Source organism: Acartia tonsa, chromosome 12 (genome assembly GCF_053477335.1).
Source record: "Acartia tonsa isolate MP-2025a chromosome 12, ASM5347733v1, whole genome shotgun sequence".
Taxonomy (NCBI): domain Eukaryota; kingdom Metazoa; phylum Arthropoda; class Copepoda; order Calanoida; family Acartiidae; genus Acartia; species Acartia tonsa.
In genome coordinates, this window is record NC_137271.1 from 8,315,388 (window position 1) to 8,329,917 (window position 14,530).

Genomic DNA, 14,530 nt, shown 5'->3' on the forward strand with positions numbered 1-14,530 from the left:
AAGTGGGTGGCTGGATTGGGAGGGGGGGTGGGGGCGTTATCTAAGCCAGCTACAAACTTCAATTTTTTTAGCACATGGTAATCTGGTGTAAGATCCATTAATAATAAATTCATTGATAACATCTTTTTATTAGGATATCAAAGACAGCCATACAGGTATAAAGCTTCATTACACCCAGGGGCATTGGACTAGTCCCTAAATTTTATGAACACGTTCTTCCATTAGTTGTGCTAAAAACCTCGCAAACTTTATTTAGTTGCAAAGCTATTATAAAATCAAAATTTCCGTGTTATGTCTATCTTTATATCTGAAACAGTCTTGTTAAGATATGGTTATGTCGACTTTTTTTAATATCAAGGAGACATTGGGGTCTTTATTACACCAGTCCCCAAAGTTTTATAATAATGTTTTCTTATTCTTTAAGTTTTGACAATTTTGGGGACTTTTATTAAATTTTGATTAGTTGATTAAAAATGTCCAAATGTTTTAACCACTAATTGTAATGTACAGATGGGTTAGTTTTGTAAATTATCACTAGGGATGTACATAGATTTATCGGACAATGTCTTATCCCTTTAGATCCCTGGTATATATCTCAATCATTAACGTTGTTTATTTAATTATTCGTCAGTTGAAACTTAAAAAGTAGAGTCGTTGAATTTAATTGTATATAATAGAGTGACAAATTCCTTCTTATACACTTACATTTTAAGCAGGAATAAGGTATAACCAACAAGTGAAATAAATATAAATTAATATTTGGGGGGCAGATGTAGAGGTCGTCAATTCTACTATGTGTTGACCCCCAACGACAGCGGAAATTACGTAGAGGTTACGTGATTTTTTTCGAATTAATTTCGTTGTTGGTTTAAGCTGCATTTTAAGACTTGATTGTAGAGATGTTTCTATTTTAAAAAAGCATGTTCAAAATGGATGTACGGACTTTCTGGTTAGGATTAAATTGTACCTAAAAGTTACATGAGACATCATGACAAGTTTTAAATTGAAAAGTCCAATTAATTCACCCTAAATTGAAGAATTATTACAGAGTATAGGACCCATCAACCCTAAATGTGAAAAAGTGTTGCTTCTTTAAATATTCAATATTCTCCGCTCTATTTTACTATAGCCAATTCTAGTACCTCACTGTAGAAAATCAGTGGAAGATAAGAAAAAAGATGGCTTCCAAACCGATTATAATCCGTTGGATTATATCCGGTTCTTAGCCATACTGAAAATTTATGTTTAGCATCATATTACAGACAATTTTCCATGCATGTTTTTTTAAATCATAAAATTGTTATCCCTGGCCTTCGGTCCTTTCTGGGCTAACAAAACTGGAATCAATACTACAATTTTTCGTTTTGTTATCCGCGGAAAGCTGACTATAACACGATGCGATAAATAACTATTCCAAACATTAATCAGTAGATATTTTATTAGCCAGCCATAGCCTTGTATCGTTCTGTAATATCAATAGAATAGAATGTTTTTAGGAATCACCTCGCGATAACAAGAATAATTTCAGTTCACTAAGAATTTTATTTGGTGAAGTATCCTTTGGTACATTAAAATTATTTTTCAATAAAGTTAGTGAGATTCAAATAATTCTGTTTGTGTTTTTGTCTCAATTTGTTACTTAAGATTTACAGGAAGGATTTGTTTAGAGAGATACATTTTTAAAAAAGGAAATCATAGCATTTCTATTTATGAAGTGATGATATATTTTAATCCATAGAATGTAAATTAGTTTAAAATTTATATTGTTATGACTTAATCTCATTTAAAACAAAACAAGGATGACAACATCCAAAAGAAGTGAGGCCAGGGAGGGAGGGGACAATGGGCTGTCTATTACACTGGTCCCCAAAGTTTTATAATAACGTTTTCTTATTCGTTGGCTTAATAACTTTGGGGACTTTTTATTAAATATTAATTGGTTTGTTCATTAAATTGAGTGTCTAAACTTTTCAGCCACTTATTTTATTCTACATTTTTTGTGTATCATCATTGATGATATACATTAATTTATCAATTATTATCTTATCCCCTTAGATCCCTGTAGTGAGAGCACAAAAAAATAATTTATACAAAATTCAAATTTATTAATAGATGCTCAATTGCTGCGAAATTATTTACGAGAAATTTCAGCTGTTTAGAGCTTAAGGCATCTAAAATAAAGAAATATAGATGTGTTTAATGTAGTTTTGCAAATATATTATGTATTAATAACAAAATGAGTTATCATAAATAATTTTCAGATATTCTAAACTATATTTTAAAATGTATTGAATATAAAATTTGTATAAAAATGTCTACAATTGCTGATTTCGAGATTGCATTTGAAAAGGGAGAAGAATTGGGGAAGGGCAGTTATGGGACTGTTTTTAAGGTAAGGAGTTTTTGCCATTATCTTAATTTTGAAATGGTTTTATTATTACTTGGATCTTACACCAGATTTTCATGTACCTTAATAAAATGAATAAAATAATGATCCCTCCATCCACCCTCTTTATCCCATCTTTATTACTACAGGGTGTTTCAAGAGAAACGCGTTTATTTAATCTTAATTTTGCATAGTAAATAAAACAATTACCTATATAAAATGCTTTATATACTGACCAATAGATAATATCTGTGGCGACAATTTGTCACCTGTTCACGTATTTTCTACATTTAATATTGTGAACCATTTTCTGGTTTCAATGAAGATGATTAAAGTCCTTCCACAGATTATGACGTCATACGATAGAATAGCCAATGAGAGGCCAGTATACACTGTAATTGACCAATGTATGACGTCATAATCTGTGGAGGTATTTGAATAATCTTCGTTTTAATCTTATAATTTTTTATTTTAATATCTTTGGATAATACGATGCGATAAATAACTATTCTATTACAGGCTACAGAAAGAGCTAGAAATAGGGTGGTTGCAGTCAAACAAATGAGAACCATAAAGTTTGATGCCAAGCAATGGTAAATACATATCCTTATATAAAAGGATCTCGGTGTGTCTGTGTGTAAAAAGGATCTTGTAATCGCTAAAACGATATGGTTCTTCTTTACCGGCCATGTAGCTTCTCATAGGTCAAGGAATGGTTATAACTATTTTGAGGGAGGGTTCCTGCACCGTCTAAATAAAAAGAAACAAATGAACCCCCCTCAAATGTTTTTTTCTTAAAATTTTTAATGTTAAATTTTAAATTTGCTTTAGTAGCTGTAAGTATTTGAGGGGAAGGGGGGGGGGTTAATATTGATAATTAATTTAATTAAATTAATCTACGATTCTTTAACCCCAAATTATCAAAGTGCAAAAGAAGATTAATTCTTTGTCCATTTCTTATAGAGGGCTCAATAAGTAATTTTTTTTAGAACATTAGTAAACGAAGATTTTTTTTCTTTAGTGCCAAACGCGAGATAGATATACTAAAACGCTTGAAAAACCCACATATATTAGAATTCATAGCTGACTTCTATGATAGAAAGGTAAAAACTCAGTTTTGTAGTTTTTGAAAGTTTCAATTTTAAATAGGGCTTCCTTTAACGATAAGGCATAAAACTCATGTATTTACCTTAGTTTTGACAGCTACATTTTTTAGATAGGGATTCTTTTAATCATAAGGAATAAAGTTATTAGTATCTTATTTATAACATCCATATAAATCTAGAATTTTTTCCAAACTTCAATCTTATTGTTTGCTTTTATCGCTTTCATGTATGTTATAAATCTGTATTTAATGAATAGCGGATACGTTCGCTGAGGCCTCGAGAGCCACTTTACATAAAGAGAGTGGGGGGAGGCGACCATCCATTTATTAATTTTGTTATAAAAGGAAATAGGAAAACATTGGGGTGGGGGAGTTTATTTACTCTTCTTGGAAGGTTGGAGGTACTTTACCCAAAAATAGTTATTGACCTTTCTTGAGCCTATAAGAAGCTTTAATTTAAAGGAGAACCATGTCAAACCAGCGGTTGGTGGGATGTTAAGTTACAGAGATATACACAGACAGATAGACATCCTTTTATTTATATAGTGATATTTTTCAGAGCACCCTGATAGTTACAGAATATCTGGAGGGAGGGGAATTATTTGACAGGGTTTGTGATGAGGAAACTATTCCAGAGGCACAATGTTGCAATTATGTCAGGTAATGCTGACAGGGATAGGATAATGTTTCAATTATGTCAGGTAATGTTGAAAGGGAGAGGATAATGTTACTAATATGTCAGGTAATGTTGACAAGGAGAGGATAACGTTGCAATTATGTCAGATTATGTTGACAAGTAGAGGATAATGTTGCAATTTTGTCAGATAATGTTGACAGGGAGAGGATAGTGTTGCAATTATGTCAAGTAATGTAGACAGGGATAGGATAATGTTGCAATTATGTTAGGTAATGTTGACATGGAGAGGATAATGTTGCAATTATATCAGGTAATGTTGACAGGAATAGGATAACGTTACTAATATGTCAGGTAATGTTGACAAGGAGAGGATAACGTTGCAATTATGTCAGGTAATGTTGACAGAGATTTGATAATGTTACAATTATGTCAGGTAATGTTGACAAGAAGAGGATAATGTTACAATTATGTCAGGTAATGTTGACAAGGAGAGAATAATGTTACAATTATGTCAGGTAATGTTGACAAGGAGAGAATAATGTTACAATTATGTCAATTAATGCTGACAGTGAGAGGATAATGTTACAATTATGTCAGGTAATGTTGACAGGGAGAGGATAATGTTACAATTATGTCAATTAATGCTGACAGGGATAGGATAATGTTAAAATTATGTCAGGTAATGTTGACAAGGAGAGGATAATGTTACAATTATGTCAGGTAATGTTGACAGGGATAGGTTACAATTATGTAAATATCTATTGGTTTATATTCAAGAAAAAAAATCAAATAAACTGTAGATTGATGAAATTTTTTTTTTATATATTTAACAAATTAATATATAAAAAAACTCCTTTTTATTACTATTTTTACAATGCATTTTTTTGTAATTTATTTATAATTCATCTTATTTTTAGACAGATTTGTAGTGGGTTGGGGTACCTACATGAAAACAAAATTGTCCATCTCGATATGAAGGTAATAAATATTATAGATTTAGTTGCGCAAATAAAGATTTTTAGATTATGGAAAGAAAGCGAAATAGCGGGTCGCGTCGTAGTTTCACATTAGCTTTTGATAGGTTATTTTTAGTTAGGTTGGGAAATGTTAATGATTAGCTCGAACGGTTAGGAAATTGGCTACAAATAGGAGAAAAGCTACTGTGAAAGTACGATGAAACTCGCTACTTTGTTTTCTTTCCATGATCCGTATTTTTTGTTTGATCTATTACCCTAATTTATTTGGGGAGTTAATCAGTAGAATATTAATTTCCCAGCGGCCACAAGTCTCCAGGCAACCCAGCTTTGTTACTTTCATAGAAAGATTAGAACAATAATACATATGTTTATGACTTAAACAAAATTCTTAAATTACAAAACTGTCCTATAACATTTAAGTCAACAATCATGTGTCTTAAGACAATTTTTTCTTTGAATCCTAGTATAGATATTGATGCTCTAGGTCTCCAGGAAACTTATAATGCCTTCTTTTGATTCAATATTATTAAACATTTTTGTAAAGTTAAAATCTACCTTTTTTTTGAAATAAAGATCCAAGTTTTCAAAAATTTATATGTTGAATTTTAGTAATTATTTCTTACAACTGTATTGTCATCCTGATTTTTTCTAGCCTGAGAATGTGGTGCTTACCTGTGAAAACTCAAATCAAATCAAAATAATTGATTTTGGACTTGCTACAATTTTGCATGATAATCAAGAGGTGAGATGATTTCCTTTTTCTTAACAAGCGATAACGCCCCTAGTAGCCTCTGGGGCAACTAGAGGTGTGGAGTCGACACTCCCCCCCCCCACCATCCCCACCACATTATATTATAGTTTGAAAGAAAAAGTAAAAAGTAAATTTGTTGAAGGGGAAGGTAAACTTTTAGGGGGCCATTTCCCTTAGGAAGTTGATGTTGTCCTTCCTAAAATTTAGTTAATTTGGTTAGCAAAATCCAAAACAGAAAGACAAACAAACATAGATAGAAAGACATCATCTTTCTTTTATATAAAAATAATAAATATTTGTCCTTCATGTTGACCTATTATTATTCTATGTATTTATCTGGGCTGGATCTTTAAATCATTTTAATGATGATTTAGATCGGGGTGCGCCGAATTTCAGCCAATCACAGCGCGGCATTTTTAATATGTAATATGAAGAATCACTGATTACATGTACAAATGTATATCTGCCCTGTTCTGCTATTTCCATCTGCCGTGTTCTGATATTTTAATTTTTGCAGGTGAATGTGATGCAAGGTACTCCAGATTATGTTGCCCCAGAAGTTATCAACTATGAACCTGTCCATTTTAAAACAGGTATGCAAGTACTCCAGATTATGTAGCTCCAGAGGTTATCAACTATGAACCTGTCCATTTTAAAACAGGTATGCAAGTACTCCAGATTATGTGGCTCCAGAGGTTATCAACTATGAACCTGTCCATTTTAAAACAGGTATGCAAGTACTCCAGATTATGTGACCCCAGAAGTTATCAACTATGAACCTGTCCATTTTAAAACAGGTATGCAAGGTACTCCAGATTATGTGGCTCCAGAGGTTATCAACTATGAACCTGTCCATTTTAAAACAGGTATGCAAGGTACTCCAGATTATGTGGCCCCAGAAGTTATCAACTATGAACCTGTCCATTTTAAAACAGGTATGCAAGGTACTCCAGATTATGAGGCTCCAGAGGTTATCAACTATGAACCTGTCCATTTTAAAACTGGTATGCAAGGTACTCCAGATTATGTGGCTCCAGAGATTATCAACTATGAACCTGTCCATTTTAAAACAGGTATGCAAGTACTCCAGATTATGTGGCTCCAGAGGTTATCAACTATGAACCTGTTCATTTTAAAACAGGTATGCAAGGTACTCCAGATTATGTGGCTTCAGAGGTTATCAACTATGAACCTGTTCATTTTAAAACAGGTATGCAAGTACTCCAGATTATGTGGCTCCAGAGGTTATCAACTATGAACCTGTCCATTTTAAAACAGGTATGCAAGGTACTCCAGATTATGTGGCTCCAGAGGTTATCAACTATGAACCTGTCCATTTTAAACAGGTATGGCAGTTTTAAAAGCGTAGCTACTTGCTAACACCTGACAAATATGTGCATAAAATGTTGTGCCATATTGTTACTAGAGGTATATTTTTTTATGGGGGGGGGGAATGGTGTCTGGGTCAGGGTAATCTGAACATAAAAAAACGCCCCTGTTATTAACTTTATACATTTGGTATAAATTTCTATGAAAGTCTGAGATCAATCAGACTGCTGGATTTTTTTATATTTACAAGAAATTGTTATTCATATTTTTTCATTCTAATGTCATAGCTACTAGGATGAAAATAATTCTTGTTTTATAGCATATTTATACTTTGATAAAACAATAAAAATAAAATATTGATAATAAAATTTAATTTACAACACGATTAAAGATTTTACTTTTTTTTTGGAACAAATAAAATTCAATATGTTTTAAGTAGATGGATTTTCCTAACTTCTATTTTGCATCATAAGGTTATGCCAACTTTTTACTTTTAAAGAAAAAAAACTTGTCTACAAAAATATATTTTGACTTATTAGTTGTTTGATACTGTTTTCAAACAAAGCAATTATAATATAATTATTCCATTCTGCCATTTTAGATATCTTTGGCTAGAGAGTTTTAGACTAAGAGACAATAAAGATAAGACAATGGCAGATAATTTTATGTGCATTACCAATGATGATAAACAAAATTACCCCTTCTGTAGATAACAATTAGTGGTTAAAACGTTTCGAAACTCAACTTTAAAAACCAACCAATAAAAACTCATTAAAAGTTCCTAATTTTGTCCAGCTAATGCATAAAAAACTTTTTACAAAAAATTGGGGACTTGTGTAATAAACAGCCTAATGTCCCCTACCTCCCTGAACTAACACTAGATAAAAACTTATAAGTATATAAATAGTAATATGGCCAGATAGAATATTAACATACCAATAATCATGCTCATTTCCGAGCAAATTTACTTTTTCATTTGTCCTAAGATTTTCTTTCTCATATTTCAAGTATGTTCATTCCATAAATTAAAAGAATGATAATAGTGTATATAAGGAATTTATTTTTCTTAGAAGCAAAATATCTGTTAAACATTAGCTAAGCGTTTAGAATTTCGTACTGATTGAGTGAAAGATTTATTCAAAATGCTATTGTTCTCTCCCTGCCTAATAAATCAATAATGTTGCTAACATGGAACTCATTAATTGGTCAGTTTGTTCATCTAGTAGGAGGAAGGGGGTATGGGTAAAGGGGGTATCGTTATTTTTGCCCGGTCCGAGTTTCACTGGTGTAACAATAAATGTAACAATATATTATTATACTAGCACTGCAGGAGGCTCTACCCATATGGTGTTATAGTTATAGTATGCATTTATTATCAACCAGCAGATGCAACCCTCAGCCTCTAGGAGCTCTATAGTCGAAGGGATATGGAAGGGAATAAAAATAGCATTAAACCATACCCAGGCTTATTCTAATAAAATTAAATAGCCTAAAACCTTATCAGGACCTATAAGAAGCTTTATTGTAAAGGAGAAACATTTCGGTTCAGCGGCTTCACTACAGACAAAAAAAAGTTTACTACTTTATATAATAGGATGTATTTAGATATGTGGTCTGTAGGAGTGATGACGTATCTCCTAATATCTGGAGTTTTTCCCTTTGGGTCTGATCATGAATATCAAATCTTCAGTAATATTACAAAGTGAGTACCTTAAAATTTTGCTTCTAACAATTTTAGCTCACCAAATTTTGACATAAAATTAGGGGTAATCTCATTTTTAGTAATCATCTTTTTGTCTCCTAACATGAATAATAAACATACAATAACGTCCATCACAAAAATTCTCAATTGAATTTTGCTTACAAGAGTACTACCTAACAAAGTTTTGACAAAAAATATTGTTCTTTTTTTATTTTTGATGTTAAAGAATCAGTAATCTATTTAATTAATCCATTTCAATGATGCTCAACAATCGTGACTCGTTTTGGGGTCTTACAAAAACTAAAAGTTATGTTAGAAATATTTACAAAGAAGTTGTATCAACTTTTTTTTTATAGCTAGCCGGTCCTTTTAGTAAGTAGTAGATGTAAATTTTTTCATAGAATTCAGATATGCAATCGGTTTTTTTGTAGACCTCTTATTTTTAAGTAATTTAAGTTTTTAAAAAAAAAAAATTAAGTCGATTTTAAGGTACTAAAATGCAACAAAAAAAAGAAAGAAAATGGCCATTATGAACAAAAATAGTAAGATCTTTAATTTGACACCTTACTTTTTCAATTCTGTCAGGTAATTATTGAAAAAATCGATTTTTTTAAACCCACGAGAATAAAAACTTTGAACTCAATTTTATCATTTCACAAGTAAAAAAATATGGGTTCATATATACCTTTAGAATCAGAAAAATATTACGAATCCATTGTAAGCAAAATTGAAAAAAAAAGTTTACAATATAGTATATAAACTACAATAAAAGGAATTATATGAAAATATCATATTATATTGTACAGGCAACGTCTTAACTTTTGAATTGGGTATAAAAATGGGAAGGGGGTATAGAGGGGGTAAAGAGGGGGTAAAAAAGGGAAGACGATAGTGTTGCCAGAACAAAAAATACAATTGGCCATTTTTATATTTTTTTATTTTTTTACTTTTTTTCAATTTTGCTTACAATGGATTCGTAATATTTTTCTGATTCTAAAGGTATATATGAACCCATGTTTTTTATGTCTGTTTGAGAAAATATTTAGGTCTAAAGTTTTTATTAAACCGAGGTTAAAAAAATAGATTTTTTCAATAATTACTCAACAGAATTTTAAAAGTAAGGTGTCAAATTAAAGATCTTACTATTTTTGTTCTTACTGGCCATTTTCTTCTTTTATTTTGTTGCGTTTTAGTACCTTAAAACCGACTTAATTATTTTTTTAAAAAACTTAAATTACTTAAAAAATAAGAGGTCTACAAAAAAAACCGATTGCATATCTGAATTCTATGAAAAATTTTACATCTACTACTTACTAAAAGAACCGGCTAGCCATAAAAAAAAAAAGTTGATACACCTTCTTTGTATCATATGTAAGCAATTTGTTTTACCTTTATTCTATATTCTAGAGTTGAATATGATTTTGATGATGAGAGTTTTGACAATGCATCCAGTTACGCTATTAATTTTATTGAATCCCTGCTACAAAAGAGACCAGAGCATAGATTATCTGCTCAAGAGGTAATTATTCAGTTCTTTAACATTTGGTATCTTTCATGGAAGTGGGAATGCTTTTTAATGTTTCATAACTTTGATAACATGTTTTTTTTTCTTGAAATCAACCTTTGCGAGCTGTGCAATTTTTATTTCCAAAAGGCACTATTTTTCTTCTGATGTTTATCATGACTTTAAAAAAAATATTCACTGTCTTGTCTTAAATAAAATTTAGTCTGTAAACATTGGGAGTTTGAGATTTTCTCCACAGACCAGGCTGCACTTATCTTCAGATAGATACCATTTTTTATGGGTTACTGTCCCTCGTTACTGCAAATATATTGTACTATTTTTAATACTAATCAAATGATTTTATTTGATTTGAAATATTTATGTGATTTATAATTTACTCACAGCTTCAATCCACATTGCTTCTTACATTTACGGCATCAACAATATCATTTATTTGTAGTGGGGTTTGGCAATTTTGTAAGAAGAGGGTATAAAATCTCCCCCACCAGGAAAAAAATTTGAAACAAATGACCAGTAGATATATTCCCTAAAAAGAACATACTAATAGGTTTACCAGTTAGTAGGATCATAATGAATGAAGAGAAAGACAGACAGACAAGAACATACTAATAGGTTTATCAGTTAGTAGGATCATAATGAATGATGAGAAAGACAGACAGAAATAATTTTACTTTTTATCGTAGTGTAAAATCTTACTAATACAATATAATTTAGTGCCTGGAACATGTTTGGTTGCAAGATATTACCTCAAAAAGTGGACTGATAAGGACTAAAAGTTTAAGGTAACAAATCTTGGAATAATTAAACATTTTTTCTATCAATTTGGGTTAATTACAGAAAGATTATTTATCTAAGGTTTGATTTTTCTGGTCATCAGAAAAACAAGATAAAAGGGGACTATCCACGGACAAGAGCAAGTGATTCTAAGCGCCTTCCTAAAACCTAACTTTTTAGTTGATAAAGCAAATATTAAACATAAACCTAGTATATTCATTAAAAGATACTATGGATCAATGCTGGAAGGCACTTAGAATCACTTGCTCTTGTTCGTGGATAGTCCCCTTTAAACTCATGATATTTTAGGAATTACATAACAGCTAGAAAGAAGTTGAAAAAGTTACGGGTAGTTGTACAGACCTTAGGAGCATGGAAAGGTTAGACTTTGATTTAATAATAAATTTTGATAAAATAAATAGAAATGACTTGTTTTATACCCCCTTCTTCAAATTGAGTTTAAGATTTAACACAATCATCACAAAGACTCCGAGAGAAAAGGAGAAAAATAAGATTTTACAAACCATATTGAACCTAAATAAGAAAATCATAATTTACAATTTTGTTTTGTCTTACAAACTTTTTTTTATAATTTTAACATGCTTAAATTGAGAGAGCCACTTTTGAGTTAGACCTGTGAAAAATAGAGATTTACAAAACCGATATATTATTACTTGGATGTGGAATTAGATTTTCATGTACTGTAATAAAGTGATACTCTCAGCTGGCTAAATTAACGTTTTCCACCATTTACCCCCCACCACTACTGGATGAATGAACTGAACAATAAATGAGAGAACTATTTTTTAGCAAACTAAATTGACGAAAAAATTTTCCAGTCACTATATATCCAGGTATTCTAGATACATTGATTTCTTTTCAGGTCATGTGAATGAACAACAAATTAGGCGGCAATCTTCCATTGACTTGTTACAGGTATTTTAAAGGGAGAGATATGGCAACTGAATAACATTTCCTTTAATTTTAAAGTCAAAATAAGAAGGAAAAATATATGGTTTTTTTAGATGCTATAAAGTGTGTTACCTTTTTTTATGTTTTATTATTATTTGGCCACAACTTGGTAAAAAATGCTCACAAATCAGACCTTTTTCGACCAAAGATACTCAAATGGTTCCTTTACAAGCCCAATCAATCAGATTTAAGATATCTTTATATTTCAAGAAACATTTATGAAAATACTAAAAAACGACAAATTTGGGTGTTACCTTTTATATGCACAGATACCATAAAATCAACAGAAAAAATACTTATTTTTACTTTTATGTCATTTTTAAAGTTTGATTCTGTTAAATTGGCTATTCTTGAAGGGATTTGTGCATTGATTATACTGAAGCATAATATTGGACAGAAATTAATGTATTTCAAAGAGAGAAAATTTTGAAAATAAGAAATTCGACCTCTATCACTTCAGAGGACAGCTGCCAACCTCCAGTTGACAGGATGTAGTTAAATTCTTGTTAGCAATAATAATTAGCCCAAAAAGTAAAACAAAAAGTTTTTTCATATGGTAAAAAAATGATAATCTAAATCTTAATTTTGGGGATGATGATCTTAAAGACGCTCTTGCTGTTGGTGATGATGACCCAGATGGTATCCAAATACATGAGCATTATGACAACTTATCTATTAAACCATGGTCCGATTTTTGTATTTGTAGCATTCTCCAATCAAGAGAAATCCCAAAACATACCATAATGGTTTTTAAATTCTCCAATTCATAAGGTAAATATAGTAGTTTTTAAAAGATGGTTATATTTTTTGTTACAACTTTTAGTTGGAGGCTGCTACAAATACAAAAATTGGACCATAGTTCAATAGATGAGTTGTCATAACGCTCATGTACTTGGATAACATCTGGGTCATCATCACCACCAGTAAGAGCGTCTTTAAGATCATCATCCCCAAAATTAAGATTTAGATTATCATTTTTTTACCATATTAAAAAACTTTTTGTTTTTCTTTTTGGGCTAATTATTATTGCTAACAAGTATTTAACTACATTCTGTCAACTGGAGGTTGGCAGCTGTCCTCTGAAGTGATAGAGGTCGAATTTCTTATTTTCAAAATTTTCTTTCTTTGAAATACATTAATTTCTGCCCAATATTATGTTTCAGTATATTTCAATGCATAAATCCCTTCAAGAATAGCCAATTTAACAGAATCAAACTTTAAAAATGACAGAAAAGTAAAAATAAGTATTTTATCTGTTGATTTTATGGTATCTGTGCATATATTTAAAAGGTAACACCCAAATTTGCTGTTTTTTAGTATTTTCATAAATTTTTCTTGAAATATAAAGATATCTTAAATTTGATTGCTTGGGCTTGTAAAGGAACCATTTGAGTATTTTTGGTAGAAAAAGGTCTGATTTGTGAGCATTTTTTACCAAGTTGTGGCCAAATAATAATAAAACATAAAAAAAGGTAACACACTTTATGTATCTCTTTGAAATTTTATTTAAGCTAAAAACTATTTTATTATAAATAAAAGTTAATATAAAGGAGGAAAGACACTTGGCTATTTATTACACTTGTTCCTAAAGATTTATATTTGTGTTCTCTTATTCGTTGACTTGACAACTTTGAGGACTTTTATTATGTTTGAGTGGTTTGTTCATTAAGTTAAGTGCCCAATTGTTTTAACAACTAACTGTATATACAGAAGGGTAATTTTGTGTATCATCATTGGGGATGTAATTGTACATAAATTTATCGGTCATTCTCTTATCCCTTTAGATCCCTGTATCAGTGGATATCCCGGCATCCCAGACATAAATTTATATTTTTTTCTCAGGATAGTGCAAAGGTGTCTGATGAGTCACTGGAAAGTATTGACAGTCCTAAAGATAACACAAATGACTCAAATCATATCACTAAGGTATTTTTAGAATTTTGTTTGTTTAAAATTAATCTATTTATAGCTGTGATGGATTCCCCTCTATTTTTATAAATTTTGTTTCAAACATTTTTGTTATAACTAAATATTCAAAATCTTTATGAAACATCAATAAAAATTTTTTAGGTTATAGTCCTTTCCACGACATCCTATTTTTAACTTCATATAAAACTAAAAATAACAAATAGAGAGCAGCTTTCCATTGTTATGCTCATGTAATTTTTTAGGGTGTTTTGGAGGGGGGGGGGTTGGGGGGTGGAAATGTAGCTTCTGCAGTCATAGTCGAGGCAGTTGCATTTATATTTACGACTTTTAATAATGGTATGCGACTTGTGCTTTATTCCTCCAAATAAAGTTGAGCACGGGTTGGTGCAAAAAAACTGAAAATCATTTGGCAGCCAAAATTTTTTAAAAATTTGTCAAAATTT

General features: G+C 30.8%; 1 protein-coding gene across 3 annotated transcripts in view; it reads left to right on the plus strand.

Moving 5' to 3' along the window:
• The first annotated feature begins 2,265 nt into the window (after positions 1-2,265).
• Positions 2,266-14,530, plus strand: part of LOC145333697 (uncharacterized) — a 31,615-nt gene continuing 19,350 nt past the window's right edge. The window contains exons 1-15 of one of the 3 annotated variants that reach the window (XM_080178906.1): positions 2,266-2,392; positions 2,906-2,979; positions 3,408-3,489; positions 4,051-4,151; positions 5,046-5,106; positions 5,758-5,847; positions 6,374-6,389; positions 6,663-6,688; positions 7,033-7,066; positions 8,791-8,887; positions 10,295-10,406; positions 11,127-11,194; positions 11,496-11,566; positions 12,070-12,122; positions 14,001-14,084. In XM_080178906.1, the coding sequence (XP_080035032.1) occupies positions 2,312-2,392; positions 2,906-2,979; positions 3,408-3,489; positions 4,051-4,151; positions 5,046-5,106; positions 5,758-5,847; positions 6,374-6,389; positions 6,663-6,688; positions 7,033-7,066; positions 8,791-8,887; positions 10,295-10,406; positions 11,127-11,194; positions 11,496-11,566; positions 12,070-12,122; positions 14,001-14,084 (1,050 nt within the window). In that variant the 5' untranslated portion in view covers positions 2,266-2,311. Of the gene's footprint in view, positions 2,393-2,905; positions 2,980-3,407; positions 3,490-4,050; positions 4,152-5,045; positions 5,107-5,757; positions 5,848-6,373; positions 6,450-6,662; positions 6,723-7,032; positions 7,067-8,790; positions 8,888-10,294; positions 10,407-11,126; positions 11,195-11,495; positions 11,567-12,069; positions 12,123-14,000; positions 14,085-14,530 lie in introns of all 3 variants that reach the window. The other 2 variants (XM_080178907.1, XM_080178905.1) reach the window with 2 other exon arrangements.